The sequence below is a fragment of the Salvia splendens genome, chromosome 3 (genome assembly GCF_004379255.2).
Source record: "Salvia splendens isolate huo1 chromosome 3, SspV2, whole genome shotgun sequence".
In the NCBI taxonomy this organism is placed as follows: Eukaryota; Viridiplantae; Streptophyta; class Magnoliopsida; order Lamiales; family Lamiaceae; genus Salvia; species Salvia splendens.
The window spans coordinates 39346386-39369158 of NC_056034.1; the positions used below are offsets into that span (position 1 = coordinate 39346386).

General features: G+C 38.2%; 3 protein-coding genes across 5 annotated transcripts; 1 reads left to right on the forward strand and 2 right to left on the reverse strand.

The window, feature by feature from the left end:
- Window positions 1–101: 101 nt before the first annotated feature.
- LOC121795988 (F-box protein PP2-B11-like) lies at window positions 102–1837 on the reverse strand. The gene is made up of 3 exons (XM_042194672.1): window positions 1406–1837; window positions 803–924; window positions 102–723 (listed from the first exon to the last, which is right to left on the reverse strand). Exons 1-3 carry the CDS (start codon window positions 1670–1672, stop codon window positions 213–215), a joined length of 900 nt encoding a protein of 299 aa, XP_042050606.1. The 5' UTR covers window positions 1673–1837; the 3' UTR covers window positions 102–212.
- A 3042-nt stretch (window positions 1838–4879) lies between these two features.
- On the forward strand, window positions 4880–5452 carry LOC121797005. The gene is made up of 2 exons (XM_042195750.1): window positions 4880–4959; window positions 5038–5452. The coding sequence occupies exons 1-2, from the start codon at window positions 4880–4882 to the stop codon at window positions 5450–5452; spliced, it is 495 nt and encodes a 164-aa protein (XP_042051684.1).
- Window positions 5453–13547: 8095 nt separating this feature from the next.
- On the reverse strand, window positions 13548–21025 carry LOC121795993 (glutathione reductase, cytosolic-like). Of its 3 annotated transcripts, none has more exons than XM_042194680.1 (17): window positions 20911–21025; window positions 20238–20389; window positions 19653–19717; window positions 18840–18909; window positions 18075–18146; window positions 17105–17308; window positions 16863–16936; window positions 16694–16777; window positions 15919–16006; window positions 15618–15699; window positions 15353–15426; window positions 15035–15142; window positions 14837–14901; window positions 14438–14551; window positions 14090–14189; window positions 13937–13990; window positions 13548–13870 (listed from the first exon to the last, which is right to left on the reverse strand). In XM_042194680.1, the coding sequence occupies exons 2-17, from the start codon at window positions 20376–20378 to the stop codon at window positions 13778–13780; spliced, it is 1488 nt and encodes a 495-aa protein (XP_042050614.1). In that variant the 5' UTR covers window positions 20379–20389; window positions 20911–21025; the 3' UTR covers window positions 13548–13777. The 3 variants fall into 3 exon arrangements, with proteins under 3 accessions (XP_042050614.1, XP_042050612.1, XP_042050613.1); XM_042194678.1 differs by having other exon boundaries at window positions 20805–20996; XM_042194679.1 differs by lacking the exon at window positions 20911–21025 and adding an exon at window positions 20614–20769.
- Window positions 21026–22773: the final 1748 nt, after the last annotated feature.

Sequence of the window (22773 nt, forward strand, 5' to 3'; positions counted from 1 at the left end):
TATAACTATTTAGTTGTATTTATTTTATTTTTCAAAATAAATTAATATTATGTGAATATATAGAAAATTCAAATTGACTAATATCTTTAATATCACATTTATTTTATATTGAAACACATGAATTACTTTTATTAGAATTGACCACGGAAAGTGTATTACTATTACACAAGGCAACGAAGCATAAGTCTGAATAAGAAAAATGAAGAAAGGAATCATGAGTTGGGCCTAAACTCAATGCCCTGAACGATGAGACCCGACTTCTCTTGATAGCCGTCGTTCCCCAACAGCCATGTCTCTACCACACCGTCATCGCCTCGATCGTTATAGAAGCTTCCCAACTCCACCTCCATCCACCCATCACCTCTCCCCACAGCTACCCTTCCACTCTGCTCAGATCCATCAGGGCGTTGCAGGTGCACCTTCGCAATCTCTGTCAAGCCATCGCCTATCCTTACCGGTCCCTCTCCAGTCCGGCTGTGGCGTTCACGAGCATTCTCCCGCCCAAAGTGATCGAGAATAGCTTCCCTCTGATCACTATCACCACCAACTCCATCATTCGTGAATCTCACAAATGCATTTGCTGATTGGAGTCCGTAGGGATTCCGGTCTAGCTTGAAGACAAGATAACATCCGTAGACGGTGTTGGAGGATAGCATCCAAGTGTTCATCGTGCCCCGGATTTCAAGCCAATGAACAATTTTTAACAGAGCAACCTCTGAGAATCTGCAATTGGTTAAAAACCACATTTGTTGTTTGTTAAAAGAAACCCTTTTTTTTATTGAAAAGATTGTGAAGAAAGGACCTTGAATCTGGATGGGATGTGAGGTCCCAGTACATTGGGGTGTTGCCACACCAGATAATTTCCAGCTCTCTTGCTCCCACCATGTAGCACTTCTTCCCATTCCTTTTTTCCAGACTAAAGCTCTGTTTCAAAGTTATAGAAGAAATCAACGACAAATTAATTTTTTTGGCCCACGTTCACTCCTCTATATTGTCATTATAATATGGGAAATCATCCAGATTCAACGAATTCCTCATATATAATTAATATTGCTCCGATTAACCTTTTTATTCTCAATTAAAGATTGGCGAACGTCCTAACCCAATTTTTCTTTTTTCATGCGTTAAATGAGGATATCGAAGAAAGAATTTGTACAATATGAATTATTTGACTAATTCATTTTCTGCTCAAATAACTGATCAATCAATTAAAACAAGGTGATGCTTTCCTGATCTAATTTTAGACGACTTCGGTAAAATAAATTTATCAAATAATTATGTATATATTTCAGAAAACCCAAAATAATTACTATGTACATATATTATCTTATACAGGCAGCAATTTAATGTAAATATTCTAGTACTCATATAGCATGAATTTTGTGAGTGAAGGATGAAATAATACCAATTTTCCGGCATCGAGAAGAATTGGAGAGTTGCAAAGGATGAAGTATAGCTCCTTGTTGTTGGCGTAGACCACCGGAGATACAGATCTTGATATAATTTCCGGCAAATCCTCCGGCAGAAATCTGACCCAAACGGCGTCGGAATCAGCGGCGGATTTAGAGCCTTTTGAGATCGTAGCGAATCTCATGGCATCCGCAGGCGAAGTTCGCTGCAGAATCTCCGATAAACACTCAGCCGGCAACGTAGATAGAAGGTCCATTGACATTCAATCTGCGCAATTTCACAATCGTTGAAACCAACGAATTTCTCGCAACTCAGAAACACCAATTAATACTTGGTTTATTTTTTTTTTAATATATCAAATTTCCTGACTAAATTTCTAAAGCCGGAGACTTGGTAGTATATGAAAGTCTCCCTCAGTCGGTTCCTTCAAATTATACGGTATTACTACAAATTTAGAAAATTTTTAACAATATATCATCTCGATCATTTTATTTACAATTTACTATATTATTAAAACTAATAATATATACTAACATTTTGTAAATATTACTATGACTAACACTCCAGATAAATATTATTAATAATATGAATGTCATTACATACTAATAATACTTTTACTAATTGTTTTATCTCATTTATTTTACTAATTACGCATTAAAACTTATACTACATTATTTTAATTTAAAAACCTACTATTTGAAATATAGGCAGCATAGGTTTATGTTGAAGTGGTCAATGCAACTTGCCTTAATTATTCTTGTGTTCAATTATATTATAGTATTATAGTTTTAGCTAATATGGTCAACGCGACGTGATTGAATTGTTCTTGTGTTCATTATTTTTTGTAAACTACAATTAGAACTTAATATTAAAGGTAAACTACAATGAGAATAAAAGGCTTCAAGTTTTGTCTGTTTTATTCATCACCACATTCATAGATCTTCTGGCCTCTAATTTCACTGGTTTTTACCCCCTCTTAACTCTTCCTTTATACAAGCAGTCTACAGAAGTAGCAGCCTCTCCAAGTTTTGTAGGCCTATTTGGCAGTAGGATATTCTGGGGAAAACTTTTTTGCTCTTGAGTAATCAAACACTCACTTTAAGTCAAGAACTTCGTTTCAATAATATTCCTTCCGTCCCATAAAAATAGTGTTAGTGGATAGTGAGACCTACATTATTAAATTAATATAACTTTTCAAAAATGGAATGCACATATTTTTGTGGAACGAGCGGAAATGGAAAATGCACATATTTTTATGGGACGGAGTGAGCACAATGTAGTAGGTAACTGAGTTTTACAATGATAAATTAATTAGATTGTTGATTTTTATTTGTCATGTTTCCATTACCTAGCTAACTATCATTGGTCTTATTTAGTGATGGAAAATATCAACATGTTAATTTTGAATTAGTTTAATGAATTATTAATTGTGAATTAGTTTAATAATTATCTATTGAAATTTTCCTGTTTTCCCTTAATTATTTGACTGGGAAATTAAAGGCGGCGGCTGCGGTTGGAAAGTTAGTGACAAAAATGCCCTTATATATTTGGGGCATTTAAACTGAAAAAAGTGGTGAAAAAGAGCCAAAGTACTTTAAAGTTAAACAAGCAAAATATATGATATTGGGATTGCAAAAATGCATTTTAAAGTAGAATATTGACAGTAGATATGCATCGCGGACAGGATAGAGGCTTAAAATGTACTTACTCCAGTTCTCTCAATTTATTATTGATCCTTACAAAATAAATAGAGTTGCATTTTTTTGTGTTCATATAATCATATTTAAAACGATGATATAATATGTCAACTTCCTTATGAAATGAGTGAGGGCCTAGCGAGAAGTCCCTCGGCAACTTCGTGCTAACTGCAATACAGAGTACAGATGACTAAGACAGAAGACTTATCCTCTTAAACAAAAAAAATAAGGACAAAGGATTCATAAATTTTGATCTTATGGTAAAGCTTGTATAGGTGAAGATGAGTAAGCACTACGACAATTGGGAGAGGCTGGTGGTCAGTGGCGGACACACAGTCAAGGGAGGAAGGGCTTAAGCCCTCCCCAAATTATATTTTTTTTAATTTTATACTTCAAAAAATTTAAAAATGTCTGAAAAAATATCTTTAGCTCTTACCAAACTATTGTAGCTGAAGTCTAAAATGTAAAAGATTGAATAAGAAGGAGGGGCTGAAACTTGAAATTGCAGAAGAGAGTTTTAAAAAAATGTTTGTCGTTGTCGCTTGAAGAAGAAGATGAGATAACCAAGGCTAATTAAATTAATAATAATAATAAAATTTGCAAATGTCAAGTCCCCTGCCTATAGGCTACACCCATATCACGTGTTCTACATTTATTAATACGTTTTAGTGTTTTACAAATGTTTAATTGTTGCACTCTAATTTAAAAATATTAGTCCCCCGTCCTAATAAAGTTGAGACAAAACTTTTGGATACGGAGATTAAGAAATTTTGTTGAAAAGTAGGAGATAAGGAATAAAGACTAAGGGAGTACATGTTTTCACTACTCTTATTAAATACAGTTAAATACGGTAAGTTCAAATATTTATCTTTTAATTCATTAGTCATTTTAAAATTTTGATAACCTTTTTATCATATATTATATTATTAATGACGTGGATTCCATCCACTGCAACTAATACTATTTTAACTAGTTTAGCAATTTATGTTTCATACTATATCAATTTCAATATAAAACTCGCGTCGCTGCAGAAATCTCTATTTCTAAATGACGAAAGAAGTGTATAATCCCTCTGTCTCTAAAGAAAATGCAATTTGAATTAGGCATGAGTTTTAGTGCAAAATTAGTAAATAAGAGAGATATAGAAAAAAAATAATTAAAGTATTGTTAGTGGAGAATTGGTCTCACCTCATTAGAGAGAAAAGTGTTTCCAAAATTAGAAAGTGTATATTATTGTGGGACGAGCTAAAAAAGAAAGAGTACATATTCTTGTGGAACGAAAGGGGTATTAACTAAAAAAATATACTTTACACCCCCTCCCAAAAAATATTTCAGCGTCCGCCACTGCTAGTGGTGGCCGTGCTGCGCCGACAGCACGACCGGGAGATAGCCCTGTGTCGTTCAACGAATTCCAGCGCATTCAGCTCTCGATCTTCTAGTTTTAGCCGTGAATTTTACGATCAGTTACACGGTGCCATCTTCAAGTACTCCAACAACCAAAATTTTCCTTTTTCCTCGCCAACTACTGTGAGCAATAGTCTTGCGAGCGATCAAGAGGGGGGAGAGATAACAACAGAAAGGAAAAAAAAGTTTCCTCAGCTCAAACGGCTCCAAAGGACACCGGCAAGTTGGCAACGACCTTCTTCAGCAAGTCACACTTCTTGAATCCGTCACGATCTAAGAACACATATATAAATTATGCTCCTCCATCTCGTCCAACATGGTGCAAGCAGAGTTACTTAGAAGAGGAAAGGAATGGGAAGAAAAGTTATATGGTGCGAGGAAAAGATCTGATCATTGCTTTTGGAAACGACTTAGGGAATTGGGATTGGAGACTTGATGACGATTCTAGGTATGAGTCTGCTTTAATTAGTTAATTTATGGATTACTTGTATTAATGAAGTAAAGATGAGAAGGTGCAATTGTGTAGGGAGGTGGCAGAGCTGTGTTCATCATGGATGCTTGACATTGGAGCAGAGATGGGAGCAGGAGTGCTGAAGGCACGGAGTGTGTATGCAGCGTATCTGGTGTACAAACTGAGGGAGACAGCGGAGGGGTTGGAGAAGGTCAAGGGGATAATCAGGTTCGTGGATGATAAATCGGATATGGAGGGTGCGGGAGAACGAGTGGTGCATCTGCATCCTGGATGGAGGTGGAGATTGGATTCTTCTACGTTGGAAGAGAAGACGGAGCAGTGGAGGCGCGGTTGCTGGAGACCAAGAGATGGAAATGTGGGCTTATTGTTCAAGGCATTGCGTTCCGCCCTTGTTCTACCTATCCACAAACACCTCTTCTTTCTACTAAATTCAAGTCCACTCCAGTGTGGGCGTAGATACACCTCTTGATTCTTTGGTGGCCTAAAAGTTTAAATCATTATTCTTATAAAATTGGTGAGTATTTATATGTTTTTTATTTTATGGTTGGAAGTTGGAACAAACTTTAATTTTATTTGACCCAACTGGTTACTTTAATTTTAGATGTTTCATGTTTGATTACGTATTATTATCAATTTACTAAATTTGGCATTCACTTCAGTCTTCAATAGATTAGTTAAAAAAATGGAACTACGTAGATTTATGTGTAAAAATATCACTAAAAAATGTTTCAACATGCTGTTAAGGGTGAAGTTCCCTTAACATCATAAACGGCGGGAGCTTTGCCCGTCGATCAAACCAAGATTTAAGATTGCAAAAAAAAGTAAAACACCATAAAAGAAAAATAAGATAATTTGATATTTCTTGAATGATGGAAAGGAATAACAAAGTCATTATTTATAATGCAAAATATCCTAACTTAGAGAATAAGAAACTAATTATATGAGAAAGATATGCAAATCAATAACTAACTAAATAATAGGATAGAGGGAATATTCATAGAGATATGCTCGTATCACACGCTGAGTTTTTTTTATGATTTAAAACTAAAAATTGTGCTTAATATGAATGCGCGGTGCATATCCAGCCAGTTTGGACTCACTAACTCTCAATTATGATTTTGTTGGAATCGTATGCCTGGTCAAAGGACTTTGACCAAGAATAATTTCAACGAGACATTTAATTTTATAAAATTAAATGATATGGCGTCAATCTACGTCCGGAGTAGATGACCGTGATATATTCATTTTCTCAAATCCGATTCCCGGTGAGTGAGAAATAATGAATTAAAGTTGTGCAAAATTAAGAGCTATTTAAATGAGCTATAAAAAAAGTCATAGGATTAAATAATTGAGTTAATTATCCTACATTGAAAGTAATAAGCTTATTAAATAAGTATTTAATAAGAATAATTATTACATGTAATGCAAATCAAATATTCGATTTATATATCCTCAGTGTGGTTTTACTTAGTTCATTATCAAGGAAACTCCTTTGAAGCATTTTATCAAAGGTTTTACTTAGTTCATTATAGAGGTCCCCAAACAGAACCGAACCGGACGAACCGGCCCGGAACTGTCACCGGCGGTTTCGAACCGGAACTGGAACCGTCGGCGGCGGTTCGAACCGTGACCGGAACCGCCGGTTCCGCCTGGCCGGTTCAGGTTTCATTTTTTTACGAACCGTAACCGACGGTTCGGCGGTTCCCGACAACTTTTCAAGCTACTTCCGACCTACCCATAGCCTTTTCAGAAACCGGGTCAGAAACCACCGGTTTTCGTCAGAAAACCGTTGACGAAACCGGCGGTTTCAACACAAAACCGGCGGTTCTGCCGGATTTTCAAAATTTTGAAATTTTGATTTTTTTAAAAATTTAATCACAATTTTCCCCTATAAATACCCATCCCCCTCTTCATTTCTACTCACCCCATTCTTGTGTTTATAAGAATTTCACTTCTCAATCTCAATTTCTCCATTCTTCATCCTCATTCTCGCAAGTTGTTTACTTTATTTGCGCTCATAATTTACTCACGTTAGTTGTTCACGTTATCATATTCACACAATCACACTACTCTCTATTCTCCACTTTCAATTTTCCATAAATATCATGTCTTCATCTCGTCGTGGTGGTGATCAGGGCAAGGGAATTGCCCAAGATCAAAGTGATACTCGTCGTCGACGTGCCCCTATTAGAGCACAAGTTGCGGAGGAGGTGGGAAGGCGAGCCGCTCTTCGAGCGCAAGTAAGTTCTAATATGTTTTTGTTTTTTTGTTAATTCATGTTTATTAAATTCATAAGTTCATTTTTTAAATCTACGTGTCTATGTGTTTTATTTTTGTGTTAGTATTTTTACTTAGTTGTATAATTTTAGTAGGAGGAAGAAGATCGAAATGCGGCCTTGTTACTTGCCCTCGCCCACGACGACCAACAAGGGGGCATTCACATTCGGCTTCGCGTTTCGAATACGATGTGAATCTATCGTCGGACGAAGGCGATGATGGATCGCATCAATTCCCCCCTTCTAGCGCCGGCCAAGTTGGCGAAAATGATGAGGAGGCCGATGCTCCTCCTGCTTTAGGACGAAAAAAGAAGAAGATGCCATCAAAGTTGAAATCCGATATTTTCACCAAACATTACAAGAAGGTCCCGGTGGTAATTTCAAATCCTAATGATCCGACCACTACCGTGGAGACAAATGAGTTCAAAGCATATTGCAACTATTGCGATAAAGTCTATCCATTTGGAACCGGTAGGGGATATGGTACTCTCCATCGCCATTTGAAGACAAAACACCCCGTGGAATATGGGCATACTAAGTCCCAAAGCCAAATAAACTTCCCTTCCGGCTCATCGTCTCAAACAGGTACGCCTCAATTTAAATATGATCCCAAAAATGTTACCGATGTTATGGTAATATGGGCGGCAATGAAGCATTTGCCGTTTAATTTTTTTAATGACAAAAAATATGAAGTTACTATGCAAACCGCTTTTAATGTTGCTACAAAAAGAATTCCCCCCTCAACTGCTCAAAGATCTAACAACCGGCAGTTTTTTGATAAAAAAAGACAAGTTGGAAAATTTCTATCCAACTTGGGACACAAAGTTAATATTTGCTCCGATGTGTGGACGGATTCTTTCCAAAGAAATTCTTACATGGGAATTTCATGTCATTTTATAGACAATAGTTGGTCTTTAAATAAACGTTTAATTGGTTTTAGACAATTTCCTTCCCCACACACCCCACAAGCAATTGCATCCTTAATTATTCAAGTTTTGAATGATTATGAGTTATGCAACAAAATATTTTTGGTTGGTTTTGATAACGCAACCGCCAACACTGCAAGTATACCCGATTTAATTGTGGCTTGCTCCCCGGTGATAAGTAGTAAGTATTTTCACCAACGATGTATTTGTCATATTTTAAACTTATGTGTACAAGATGCTTTGTCTTTATGGCAAAGACATATTCAACCTATTACAACAGCTGTATCCTTGATCCACTGGAAGCCTCAAATTGGCAAGGCGTGGAAGAAGTATTGCCACTCGAAGAAAATAAGGTACACAACTTTTACTTTAGACGTGTCTACTAGATGGAACTCTACATATGATATGTTGCATTCTACATTAGAGCATATAGAATATTTGGTTGATTTTTAAAGAACTTTCCCTGTTGATGATTTATATCTAACTTCTTCTTGTTGGGATCAAAGCATGAGTTTATTTAAATTATTCAAAGGTTTTAGAAATGCCACCGTTGAATTATCGGGTGTGTATTATTGCACATCCGTTCATGTTTTAGAACATTGCATGTACATATCACTTGGTTTTAAAACTGCAATGAAAAATTCCGCAAATAATCTTGAATTAATGTGTGTTTTATATTACATGGTTGAAAAATGGCTCAAGTATTTAAATGAGATCCCAACAGTTCTTTTGCTTGCAAAAGTTTTGGATCCAAAATGGAAACTAGTTGGTACTTTAAATATTTTAGAATTTTATTACAACAATTTGGCTTCTATTGATCTTGAACCACTCCCTTCTATTGATCTTGAACCACTCCGAGCTTTGCAATCAAATGCCGAGGACAACGACAACAGCATAAACCTAGCTCAAACATTCCAAATAAACCTCCCCCACCTCTCAACCCTGCAAAGAAGTTTTGAGTTCGACTTGCGGGCTCTCTTTCACGATTACGAAGCCAAGTACAACAGTACCCACCAAGTGAGACCTAGACCCCCCCCCCCCCCCCCCCCCCCCGTCAAACACATAACTTTGGCTTCTTCCAAGTTGGTGACCCCAACGCCCAATCCCAATTGGCGAACCTATACGGCTACAGCAGCAGAGGAAGGACGACAAATTCGGCAAGTGAGTTAGATTTATATTTTGACTCACACTTTTCTTTCAATGATGAAGAAGGAGGTCCCGTTCCCCAATAAATCGACATCCTAGATTGGTGGGGATCACACGAGAAAGATTTCCCCATCCTTGCATCAATGGCCAAGGAGATCTTTTCGGTTCCGGCTTCCACTGTCGCCGTCGAGTCCGCCTTTAGTGTTGGAGGCAACGTCTTAGACGACAGAAGAAGTAGACTCACCGGGAAAAACATGGAAGCCACCATGTTTTTTGATGATTGGTGCTCCGCCGAAATTAGAGACCAAGAACCGGATTAGGACAATTAAGTAGTACAACCCGACCAAGACTACTTCCCCGACGAAGAGTAGGCCAATTCCTCCGATCAAGCCAAATAGGTAAGCAAGGTAAGAGAACTACGTGGACTTTGATTCCAAAATGCAATTGAGCATTGAGGATACGTAGGCATCTCAACTTAAATTTTAAATTTAAGTTGAGCTCAAGTCCTTTTCCTTTATTTCTTTTTTCTCCAATTTGTTTCGAATATGTAATTTGTAAATTGTAATCAAGACTTTAAGTCTTTTGTAATTTATAATTTTTAAGTTGTAATTTGTAAATTTTAAGTTGTAATTTGTAATTTTAAAGTTGTAATTTGTAATATAGTTGAAATTTGTATCAATAAAATTGCATTTGTACATCGCATTATTCTAATTTTATTTATGCAAGTATATTTACATTTTTTACTTGAATTACAATTTTAACAAAAAAAAACATGAACCGCCGAACCGGTCCGGAACCGGCGGTTCCGGACCTTGACGTGAACTGCTGGTTCACGGTTCAGGAACCGGAATCGGAACCGTCCAAGCTAGGACGGGCCGGTTCAGGTTCAAGAAAATCTTGAACCGGAACCGGCTGTTCCGAACCGTGAACCGTCGGTTCCTGAACCGTGGTGACGTCTATTTGTGGTGATGAATTATCAATTAGAATGGCTTAGATGATAATTTGGTAATGGATTTCATGTGCTAATAGTAGTTGATCTTTGAGTCTCGTGCATTCGTACGATTCTTAGATTAATGAAAATTAGTTTATAGAATATGTGTTCAGATATTCTTAAACTATTGTATGTCAAGCATGTTCTGGCTAGCATCGTTTTATCCGTGAATGTTTGGAGTAACAATATCATCTCTTGATTCGTCTTGCTCATTTTATTTCTTTTAATTATTTTTGCATTATTTTGAAACCAAATCTTCAAACTAAAAGTTCTTATTTTAATGTACTTTCTTTGCTTTAGAGTTAAATAATCTTTACCTTCATTGTGGATCGACACTCGAAGTACTACATTCGACTTTGTATTCTTGCAGTATTGTTGTAATATTAGAGTTATTTTATTAAACTTGTGTGATCTTACACTTGATATTTGAACTCGAAAATTACACATCAACTAAGATGGGTTGTAGAACCCACAAGCGCGCGCAGCCGCCACCCGCCCGTGCCTCGAGCCCATGCTCGTGCTTGTGTCTGTTGACTTGGACTTGGATCTTGGCAATTGGTCTTTGGGACTGGTCGTGGGGCTCGGTGCTTGGGCTTGACCCGAGGCTAGTCTATTCTTTTTAGACAACCACCGTTTCCACGTCAGCAAGCCAAGTGGGATGACACCTCGTCAGTATGACGCGGTAAAGCCAACGTGGCTGACACGTGATGAAGTCCACGCTCGATACGTCCGTCCATGATCAGCTTCTCTAACGCCTTGTAACGCTCTGCGGTTACAGCCTCGCAATGATGACAGCCATCATGGCTGGTTGACCCCTGCAGTGGACTGAGCCTATAAATAGGCTAGTCATTCCATGCAATCCTACACCAATTCACAAAGCATTTTGCATCATAAGCTCTCTTTCTCTCTCTTTTGCATTGTTCTTCTGTCGAAGCTCTGCCATCTCCTTCATCCAGTTCGTCGGAGCTTTGCTGATAGCGGTGCTGCTTCACCAGAGACGTAGCCGTTTTATCTTTAGGGACGACACGCCAATCCGAGAGCACTACCGGGGCGTATCTCATCTTGCGGAAAGAGGCCTCCTCGACAACGGCTTATTTCCACTTTTACAGTTCACTGTTTTGATTTCTATTTTGTAATTTCGTTTCAATTTTTTCTTCTGTATTCTTTCTTTTGGGTTGTATTACGCCCAGTTTTATCTCTTGTAATCCAGAAACCAACAATCGCAAGACGAGATATAACTTGTTTTTGAAGGAATTTGGACATAACTGAATCTAAATACTTTCGAAACCTTAACACCTTGTCTGGAGATGTCGACTGAATTCAACACCGGCGCTGCAACTCCATCCACCATGTCGACCACTGCACCGGTCAACACGTGGTCGATTCCGACGATGATTCTCATCCCCGGGTTCACTAGCTCTTCATCAACAACCTCATCGGGGTTCTCGAACCCCTTTGGGCTCACTGGTGGATCCACCTCGAGTGGACCGGTTGGTTTCACTTTTGGTGGTTCCATCGGATCCTTTATTGGATCGAGTGTTGGGGCCTTCAGGTTCAACACGTGTGCTGGCTCCTTCAGGACCGGTACGACCATGGCGGGCTCTATGCCCAACATGCATGGTGGGGGCTCTAAGCCAAACCAAAATGTTGGCTCCTTCGGGGGCAACGGAATTGGTTCATTTCATGGACCAAGCGCGACACCTTTGGCACAAAAAATGATGCCACCCGCCGAGAAGCCACCAAAGTTTGGAGGACCAGACTTCAAGAGGTGGCACAAATAGATGTTTTTCTACTGATAACATTGGGCGTCGTCAACTTTCTCATGGAAAACGAGCTGCCTGCGCCAAGTGATCAAGAAACAAGGATCGAGGTCATGGCAGACTATGAAGCATGGCGAAAAGGAGATTATTTTGTAAAAATTTCATTCTATGTGCTTTAGATGATAGTTTGTACAATGTATACTCCGTTGTAACCGCATCAAAAGAAATGTGAGAAAATCTAGAAAAGAAATAAAGTATTGACAATGCAGGTACAAAGAATTTTGTAGTAGCCAAATTTTTGGACTACAAAATGGTCGACTCTCGACCCGTCATGGAACAGGTTCAAGAGTTCCAAATGATCATCCACAAACTCGTGGTTGAATGGATGACCTTGCTCGACAACTTCACAATGTGGACGATCATTGAGAAGCTTCCTCCTAGTTAGAAGGACTTCAAGAGCTACCTCAAGCACAAGCGAAAGAGGAGGACTCTCGAAGACTTGATCGTGAAATTGCGCATTGAAGCTGACGTGCGCAAAAGTGATCAAAAGGCAGGCCACTTGATGCAAAAGGCAACCTATTGGAGCGGGGCGGTCCCTCCAACAAACGCCCTCGCCCAAGTCATCCAAATAAAAATGACAAAGGGAAGAGAAAGCAGACTGCAAAGAAGTTTGAAGGCGACTGCTATAAATGTAGCAGACCTGACCACTTTGCCAAGGACTGCTATCACCACCACCACTGTCGTAGCCTTGGTCTATTCCAAACTCCTCCTCCATCCACCCATCACCTCTCTCCATAGCTACTCTTCCATCAGGAAGTTGCAGGTGCACCTTCGCAATCTCTGTCAAGCCGTCGCCTATCCTTACCGGCGCCTTGCCACTCCCTCTTGCGTCGGTCACGACCATTCTCCCGCTCGAAGTGATCCAGAATAGTTGATGTTCCGAGCTCAAGGAAAAAGGAGTGGGAAAAGAATCTGCTCGAGGATGAAGAGGCACTTTGTAAGAGTGAGAGATGTATTATTTAGGGGGAAGAGAAGTTGATCGAACTCAGTACGATATTGAAGACAAAAGAGAAGGAAAATGACTTCGCTATCAGAAGAGAAGAAGAGGTCAATGAGAATTTTTCTGAGCTGCGCGAGGTGGAGATAAAGGGTGAAGATCATGGATCTAGCTTAGAGGCGAAGGTGAACGATTTAAGTGCGCTGCCAGAGGAGCCGAACAAGAATGGGAAAATGGAGATTCAAAGCCTTAATTCTTTTAGGTTTTCATTACATATTTTACTCGATTTACTATATTTAATTAATAATACTTGAACTACTTAGACCTAAGTGTGCAAGAATTTAAAAATGTGATTTGCCACAATGAAATGACATCTCATTCCATATATATAGAATATAGATAATAGGAAATGATAGTGTCATATGATACATATCCAGATAAAAGTTTATTGCAAGTTACAACCATTCATACTCCTGATAAAAGTTGTATAGCAAAATAAGGGAATATCAAAATTCAAACATATGAAAATTTACTAGCTATTAAACAAGCTTTATTCAACATTTGCAACTGTATTATTTTTGCTAAAATCCAAAGTAAATCTAACAAATCTATCGCATATAAAACATCTCCCACTTGTATGATTTATCGCTATAATATCATGTCCGAATACCAGATATACTCAATCATGTGATCAACTCTCACAGGTTGGTCCGAGGTTTGCCACCCGAGACCCGCCTCGTCACTGACCTCATTGTCACAAATTCCTCAGCAGCAGAAGGGTGAATCCCAACCTGACAAAAATCATGTAAATGAAAATTCATAAGAGAGATCGAGAGAGAGTTTTTGTGGAAACTCACAGTACTGTCAAATTGTGCTTTGGTAGCTCCACATTTGAGAGCAATGGCAATGCCCTGTGACAGATAATAATATTAGCTTGCCTTCATTGTTGCTATTCTTTCTATGATCATAGATAAGGCGCACAATAAATGAGGAAGAATTGACGAGAGGACCTGCATGATCTCAGCTGCGTCTGGCCCACACATGGATGCTCCGAGGACTTTATCTGTCTCAGCATCCACGATAAGCTTCATCATAGTTTTCTCTTGACGTCTGTACCAGCATCAGCGTATTAACAGAGAAAAAATCAAATGTCCATAAAAAGATATACTTGCACCATATTTTGAAGAAACTGAGCCATCTTCTGTGTATGTACATTTTAATAGCATTCTTTCAGGAATGAAGCATTTAAGGTAGAGATTTATTCAATCACTAGAAAACATGATTTCGTTTTTGAATAATATTATTGGATATCCATATGTTAGTGAATAGATTAAGCAATTAATTTCCATCAAGCATACCCGGAAATGGTGTTCTTCATGGGATTGAAAGTAGATGTGAAAATCAAAATGTCGCCATTTGCTTTCTCTACAGCCTCTTGCTCACTGAGACCAACTACAGAGAGTGGTGGTATGCTGCCAAGTAAAAGCAATACAAGTTTTCAACCGAATTCACTACAAAAAAATTAAGCAAATATTGGCAATAGAAACTGCCAAGTCACAAATTGTTTTCATGTCACTAGCTAGAAAGAGGCTAAAAGCATTTTTTTAAACATGGTAAGCAATCAACCCATCCAACCCACGAAGATGCCAACTCGAGAATTATAATACAGGCCATGAGATGCGATTGTATAACCTACACCCCTTTGATCCACAGATAAAGAATGAAATAAGGTTTCCATAGGAATAAGGCGGTAATACCAGAACACGGCACAGGCAATATTGCTGTAATCAGGTGCCATTGGCTTTCCACCAAATACAGTGTTCTGCAGACAACATACAAGACATTTTCAATAACAAATATTATAGCATGACAACTAAACTATGTCCATATGCATAATCGAACGTGATTATAGAAACAAACACTTGAATTATGATGAGAATTTCAGAGTAACATACTGCAAAGTAGGTGCCTTCCATTAAAGCTACCGGAGTAAGATTCATTCGATTTGTAACATCACCTATTGCCCATATGCTAGGTACGTTGGTTTGGGAGTATTGATTAACCTGACATTCCAGAGGTGAAATGGGTTATGGTCACCGAGAAAGAAACCAGACTACCATATGTCAAAGGTAAATTTAACAAAGTGCAACATGAGAAATTTTGAGAATCATGTCAGTAAAATCTAACACTTGAAAAGGGCATTATCAAAGTTCATCTGATTCTTCAAAATATAGAGATGATAATCATGAAACATTTAGTAAATAAGAGCTGACCTTTATAGCTCCAGCCTTATCAAGTTCAACACCTACTGCTTCCAGATTCAACCTTTTTGAGTTAGGAGCCCTACCTGTAACCAAGGAGACCATCATAAACAGCTTCGGAGTAGAGAAAAAATAGGTTAGCCTAACATTAAAAATGCATAATCAGATCACATCTAAACATTGCAGTATGACAAATCACATTCTCGACATATGGAACGAGCTCTGGAGAACCATGTACTGATGAACGACAGAGCTGATTATAACCCACTATAATTACCAGTGGCAAAGAGCACAACATCAGCCACAATTTCTTCACCATGGTCAGTGCGAACTTTTATACCACCTTCTGTTTTAGCTAGCTGCATCATCAAGTAATTGCATTAAATGTTGAAATAAATGGATACAATATATTCCTGAAAGACCGCAAAAGCTTCACTGTCATAAAACTCACACATTTAGCAACATAATTTTGTTTTCTGTTATCAGCCTCATTTTCTTCTTTCAGTAAAATATTGAATTTTCAAGGGTAAATGCCAGAGGAAGACAATGTAAAGAATGAAAAGTAAACGAGAAAGTACCTCTGATAAGCTTGTCCCGGGATGAAGATTAATACCCCTGCCTTCCAGATTTTTTGCAACTACTTCTCTCATCTCATCATCAAATCCTCTGTCATAGGATTTTATGTGAATGGAATGAGCTCCAGTTAATCAACAATATATTCATTAAAACTTTTTATGAGATATTATAGCATCGACAGACAGAATACCAACTTATTCAAAATCATGGTGTTATCATTTCCTTTTAAACTAAATTGTACCCACACAACTCTCACATCTAGTATCATAAATAGAAGGCACATACTAGAGGGAAAGGCAAACCGAATGAATATTAAATTATGGGGTTATTGACGGCTCTTGTTCCCAACTTTCAGAATTTCCCAAAAAATGTTCTCAACTCACCTTTTTCACTTCAAAACTCTCAACTTTGAAAATTGTTCAATATATATCCCTCGGTACAGAAATGGCATATGGTGACAAAATAATGAATCACCTCACCAGAATCTAAGGTGGATTATACGTGGACTTCTTTTATGCCTAAGCATCTAACAATGTCGTTTTGATGATTAGAGCCTATTAGGTGAAAAAAAAACCTGAAAATCACTCTGCCATAAAAGGTGATGCATCACTGAATGAAATAAATGGATGGATATAGAAACCACACAAGATATCTTAGCTTAAGGAACACAGTGAAGATAAAGCAAAATCTATGTATGCGTATAATCCAAACGCTTCTTAACAACAGCAGGAGGCTAGAAACCAAGGTAGACGATGGAAGTCACAGAAATCTTATGACCTTAAAGGAAGTTCCTTCCTGTAGAACAAATCCACTTTCGCACCCATTCCTCGCCATATTGAGGCAAACTCAACAGCAATATATCTACATCAAAGAACAAAGGGTCAGAAAATTCTAAGCATCCTACATAGAAGGCGAAGCGCTAAAAAGGCACAGTGAGGTAGAATACCCTCCACCAAGTATGACAGCATGCTTAGGTAGCTCCTCCAGGCTCAATGCCTCGTCTGATGTGATGCCTAATTCCTGAAAGGAAAAGAGAATCAGAGATAAACATTAGGTAGGTACAGTTAATTGGATAGATTTCAATATGGATTGAAATCAAATTACAGAAGGCATTAAGATCAACTCTATACAGCCAAATTAAAGTGGAAAGATTAGAAAATTAGATCATATTGAACATAACTAGTATACCTGGCCTGGAATAGGTGGTCGCTGAGCCCGGCTTCCAGTTGCAATCAGAATATGTTTTGCCGAATAACTAATTTTTGTTCCATCCAACTGAATAACTTCAACCTCATTAGGGCCAATAACTCTTCCCTCTCCTTCAAATAGCTTAACTCCAGCACCGGAAAGTAACCGCTTGTAGATGCCATTTAGTCTATGTATTTCTTCAGTCTGAAAATGGATAAAATGAAAACTGACTATAACACAAGATGACTGTGATAAGAACATAAAATTATAAATTTACAATGAGATTATAAGTCTCATAAAATAGTTTTTGTTGATTTAATAAGATATTAAGATCTCTGACGTGCCAAGCTGGTTTATCAGAACAAAGTCACATTAATATAGCTAAAATCCTACCTACAATTTAAAATGTGGTTTTAGAGTTTCTAGGTAGAGTGTATTCTTCATCCTAGTTTACCCTCACCTCCATTAAATTACTTGGGTGTTAGCTCTTTGAAACAGCATATAAGATGTTAGGAGCCTATGAGCTCTTCTAAATAAACAAACCAAACTTCTTATGAAAAAACAGATCTTATTTGAGAAAATGTTTATCTTCGAGTCATTTTACAAACATCGTAAGAGGTAAATTAACTAAACACCTATAACTATTGTATTTCGGAGTGCTACACACTGAAACCTCTAGGTGACTCGAAACCATGACCTACTAGTTGGTGGGGAAGCGTCATACTAATTGATTTGCACTGTACAGCTTATTTTCTAAATAAGATCTACCATCTTATAAGATATAATCATATGAAAGTAAGCTTGACCATAAATCATCTTACCGAATGTGTTAATTATAGGTTCTTCTCCTAGTAATGAATAAATTTATATTAGGTACTAATATGATTCCAAAGCTAAAACACGACACTTATTTTGAACAGTTGAACTACAAAGTAGTTATTTAAGAAATTTTCTTTTAAACTCCACATACCTTCTTTTGTAAAAGTTTCTTCCAATTGAAATCAATTCTCTCATTCACATCCCACCCATAGTTCCTCGCATCCTGCAATTCCAGAGCACCACTTGGTCAAAATGCACATATTAATGATACTAGAATAATCTATCAGATAATGATACATGTTAAAATCTTCTTCCACTGACAGGTCTATATAATTGAAAACCAGAATTTGCAGTCTAAACAACAGGATAATCTATCACATAATGCAGTAACATGATGTTTATTTTTTACCAGCAACCCGTTGCATTGCACCTAGAACTAGCAATATAACTAGTCACTTGCACAAACAAACCATCAAATATTATGCAGCAACATGAAAAGGAAGTAAAAGTATCCAGTTCAATACTAGTTCCTAATAATCATTGCACTCCAACAGAGGATGTAAGCATATAAAGAGCAGAAACTACTCAAGACTCTTTTAAAGCACCACCCGAGATAAGGTGCTAGTATCAAGAATGAAAAATTAGCCAAGCTAGTAGACAAAACAAAAGAGGCAGACGAAAGGAAATAGTCAGAAACACAATACATTTTTCAATCATCTAGTCATGCTATCAAATCAGAGGCTCACACCAGTTCATGCACTAATCCCTATTGAAGACCAGGTACAGTTATTGGTTGGGAAAAACTAAGAAAGCTAACAGAGATAACAAAAGCGCCAGTCGGCCAGAACTCTTCAGAAAAAAAAAACATGTTTTTCAATCATCTCCATCCCCTCATATCATTAAATCAAGATCTCACCTCCAGTTCAGGTCCAAACGAAGCGCCATATACCAAAATCTTTTTAGGAACACAACCACGAATCACACACCTGAAATATATAAAACAATTGTTAGTTCTGAAGCTTAATTCCGAAGCCTATATCCCAAACGTGTCTTTAGAGTAAAAAACAACATTAACAAAATGCATTAGCTAAAAGAAAACAATTTATTTATTCCTAAATCAAAATTATATTAAAGTTAAAACACACTTGCTATTACATATTTGAGCAGTTACATTACTAATAACTAATCCCCTTCAGCAGAAGAGAAGAAACCAGTACATAATGGATATCATCAACATACGTGATATAATCTTATCTAATGAACATAATTAGATTACTACTAGATTAGCCTGCAATATAGTATATGTAAAAATAGATCCATTCCGAATTCGAGAGGAATATTGTTCAAAAGTACACTCTCGGAAGTAAAGATAAACCAAATTGTATCATTTTTACAGCCTGACTTGATTAAAAACCAAATTTCACTTCTTGTGAAATTATATAAATGAGGTGGTTTGTATGGTTCGTGAGTCATATTCAATGCTGCAAATCCCAGATAACCACCAAATTCCATAATCAACGTAAGGTAAGGCAACAATTGAATAAATCTGAACAAGAAATTTGTCCTTCCTGAAGAAAGCAAAAGGTGAAAATAGAGATAATGAAGGATGTCTGGCACAAACTAGTAAAAAAATCCATCAACTGTCACCAAAACTATGAAACAAGTCACATGGCTGAAAGAGGAGAAGCATAACTATGAAGCTAAGGCGTCCACTATTTTATATACTTACGTTCCGCCAACTCCTCCAATAACTTCAGAGCTGATAGGATGAAATGGAAGCTCACAGATACCAACCTGGTAACAAAATGAAATAATGTCTCATACATTGAAAAGAACCTAACATTTTCTGCAGAATGCAAATAATAGAAAAGGAGCTTTGTTATAGTCTTGGTTAATTCTAAAATACAAGCAAGGTCATATAAAACAGAAAAAGGACAATTAACAGGTATATCTCGAAACGAACTGGGGGTGAATTCCTATCTAAGTCTCATCAAATGCAGAGAATGACTCCTTTAGACATGGCTCAGTCAGTGGTGAATGATCCATGGTCAGTTAGAAAGACCAAGTGCAAGGTAGCTACTTGCTACCAAACTCCACCGACATCTAGATATCCATGATTGAACATTATACAACAAAATTGAAAAGGAATCCACAAATACTGTCAAGTACTAATAACATAGAAAAAAATGATGTTAGCCACCAGTAATAATCATAAATTTATCAATAAAAACAGAAGTGAAAGAGAAATAAAACTTCAAACCAAACATCGCACTTTTTATCATGTTAAGCATACAGTATTTCACAGAAATTATACCTTAGCTCCATTCTGGGCTGAAAACCGCGATGCGCGGACTCCACCACTGCCTGCCCCGATGACAAACAAATCGAAGTCATAGTGACTCTCCACCTCACTAGTTTTGTCCAACTCTCCATCAATAAGCATCTTTCTTGCCATTGTAATATACTCTATACCCAAAAGGACCACAAACAAACAAAGTAAAAAAAATCAGGTACACAAAATCAAGTATTATAGGCACTGGTAAGCATATGAGAGCATCTTTTTCACAACCGAGAGCATCAAGTGCAGTAAAAAGTTATAAGCAAGCCCAGATCACAGTAGACAAAGATAAACTCGACGCTCAGTTATATGCTGAAAGCTGATGGCTTTAACCAAGTCATAGGGAGCATACCTTTTTCAAGCTCAGAATATCGCTAATACTATTTGATTATTTCGATCAACTCGTAATTATCTACGACTTTCCTTGGTTTAATCAGTTATAGGAAAACCCCCGTTTAGCATAATTAAGGAGGAGGAATATGATAGCAAGTCGCAACTGTCTTCTAAAATCAACTAAAAAGAAGAAAAGTCAATGTAATGTACCTGCTTCAACTGTGTGTGTGTGTAGAGATCTGTTCTCTTCTTAACTTATGGGAAAATTTATTGGGAGATAAATAGAGAGAGAAATCAGGGAAGAAAGTATCCAGACCGTATTTCTGAGAAAGGAATCAGTGACGATAACGTGGAAAGCTTGCTTGGATACAGAGGCGCCGCCACGAGTTTGTTATGTGTATGAATGATTGGTCGTCCTTTCCTTTTATAGCAAAAGTTCAATTAAACTACCGCTTCATCAAATCGGACTAATTATTAGTACACTTCTCCAAAATAGCTTGTTTATATTTTTATTTCGTGACAACACAACCCAATCAACCAATTTTTTTTTTTTTACTAGGTAGCAATTTATTTTTTTTACTACGTAGTGTCCTTCAAAATACAAACATTTGTGTAAATGTATAATTAATAAAATAAGAGAGTAATGAATAAATAATATAATATACATAGTGTTAGTGTGATGATATAAGTTATAAATAAAATAAAGTGTAAATATAATTTATTATTTAATTATTTTAAAATTAAAAGTTCATCTTTCAATAATGTAGTTTTAATCAATTAGAGGTCTTCATTACTTAGATATTTTGAGAGCGTACTGGAGAGCAGAATTTGGGATCCTATATCTCATATGATCGTTATTGTTGAATAAGAGCATCTCCAGTGGTCGGCGGACAAGCAATAGCCCAGCCATAGCCACATCAGCGGCACTAAATTCCTCCTACCACACCAGCTGGACAAGCAACTGGACAGTCCAGTCATAGATAGCCTTGCCACATCATCAGCATTAAAAACAAATAATTAAACAATCATACAAAATACGGAATTAAATTTACGACACATTTCCGGAAAATTCTCTAATAATATTAAAATTTTAAAAATACATTAATTAAAAAAAAGGTAAAAAAAATTACTTTACTTAAAAAAAATCCTAATCCACGCACGGGCCCACCCCTTCCGACGCTGCCTCACTCCTCGTCGTCGTCGCCGCTATCCGGGACCCCCAAATCTGCGGCATCTGAGCCCGCGTCAGAGCCCCCCACCTGTGTCGCGCCGGGATTCAAATCATGTCGCATACTCACTAGCACGGTGTGAAAAAAACTCTTCTCCTTGGGGTCAGTTGCATTCTTCCATTGATCTATGACCTTGATCATCTGAGCCCGCGCTTGTTGACGCGCCAAGAAGACGAGGTCGGCTGTCGAGCTGCCAACAGGGGGGATGCCGACTGGACCTCCTGGGACCTCTGGCGAGGGCATTACGCCCGTCTTTGACCAACCGGGCGAGTGCGGCGAGTAAACGATGGAGGGGACGGGGTCTCCTGAGCATCTTCGGGGAGGTCGTGGGAACCGCCGCTGCTACCTCCGGCGTAATCACCTGAATAGTTCAGGCGCTGCTTCTTCGGCCAGCCCGCGTCGACACCTGCCCGAAACTTCTCGGAGTCCATTAGCACCTCGTAGCAGTTCCAGTAGGTGAAGTCCTTGTAAAGCCCAGGCAGGGGGAACTCTTTCTCCGCCAGCCTCCTGCAGTCGTCGTCAGTTTGGCCATTGGACTTCATTCGGAGGGCGTTGGTGTACAAGCCCGAAAATCGGGACACCCCAGACCGGATTCGGTCCCACCCCTTCCGGCACTCCTCCCCGCTGCGTGGCCTCCCCTCTGGGCAAAATGCCTTGTAGGTTGCTGCTATTTTAGTCCACAAGTTAACGATCCTCTGATTGTTCGAGGCGAGAGGGTCATCGCAAACACTCACCCACGCCTTGGACAGCGCGACGTTCTCCGCGTCTGTCCACTTCCTCCATACCTCCGTCTGCGACGACTCGCCGACCACCTTCTTCCCCTTCTACTTCTTGGGCGCGCCCCGACTCCGCCCCACGGGAGTGTCCGGTGCCCCGGGATCTATACCCAACTCCTCTAAGGAGAAGGACTCAATCCCCTGGAACTGCGTATCCGCTGGGGTCGATGTGTG

What these genes read in the sequence shown, in the direction of transcription:
- LOC121795988 (XM_042194672.1), bottom strand. Translation starts at nt 1,672, where the DNA reads ATGTCAATGGACCTTCTATCTACGTTGCCGGCTGAGTGTTTATCGGAG. An exon ending in TTCTCGATGCCGGAAAATTG is followed by an intron (nt 925 to 1,405) that starts GTATTATTTCAT and finishes ACTTTGAAACAG; the next exon opens with AGCTTTAGTCTGGAAAAAAG. An exon ending in ACATCCCATCCAGATTCAAG is followed by an intron (nt 724 to 802) that starts GTCCTTTCTTCA and finishes AACCAATTGCAG; the next exon opens with ATTCTCAGAGGTTGCTCTGT.
- LOC121795993 (XM_042194680.1), bottom strand. Translation starts at nt 20,378, where the DNA reads ATGGCAAGAAAGATGCTTATTGATGGAGAGTTGGACAAAACTAGTGAG. An exon ending in ATTGGAGGAGTTGGCGGAAC is followed by an intron (nt 18,910 to 19,652) that starts GTAAGTATATAA and finishes TATATATTTCAG; the next exon opens with GTGTGTGATTCGTGGTTGTG. An exon ending in GCTGTCATACTTGGTGGAGG is followed by an intron (nt 16,778 to 16,862) that starts GTATTCTACCTC and finishes TCTTTGATGTAG; the next exon opens with ATATATTGCTGTTGAGTTTG.
- LOC121797005 (XM_042195750.1), top strand. Translation starts at nt 4,880, where the DNA reads ATGGTGCGAGGAAAAGATCTGATCATTGCTTTTGGAAACGACTTAGGG. An exon ending in AGACTTGATGACGATTCTAG is followed by an intron (nt 4,960 to 5,037) that starts GTATGAGTCTGC and finishes GCAATTGTGTAG; the next exon opens with GGAGGTGGCAGAGCTGTGTT.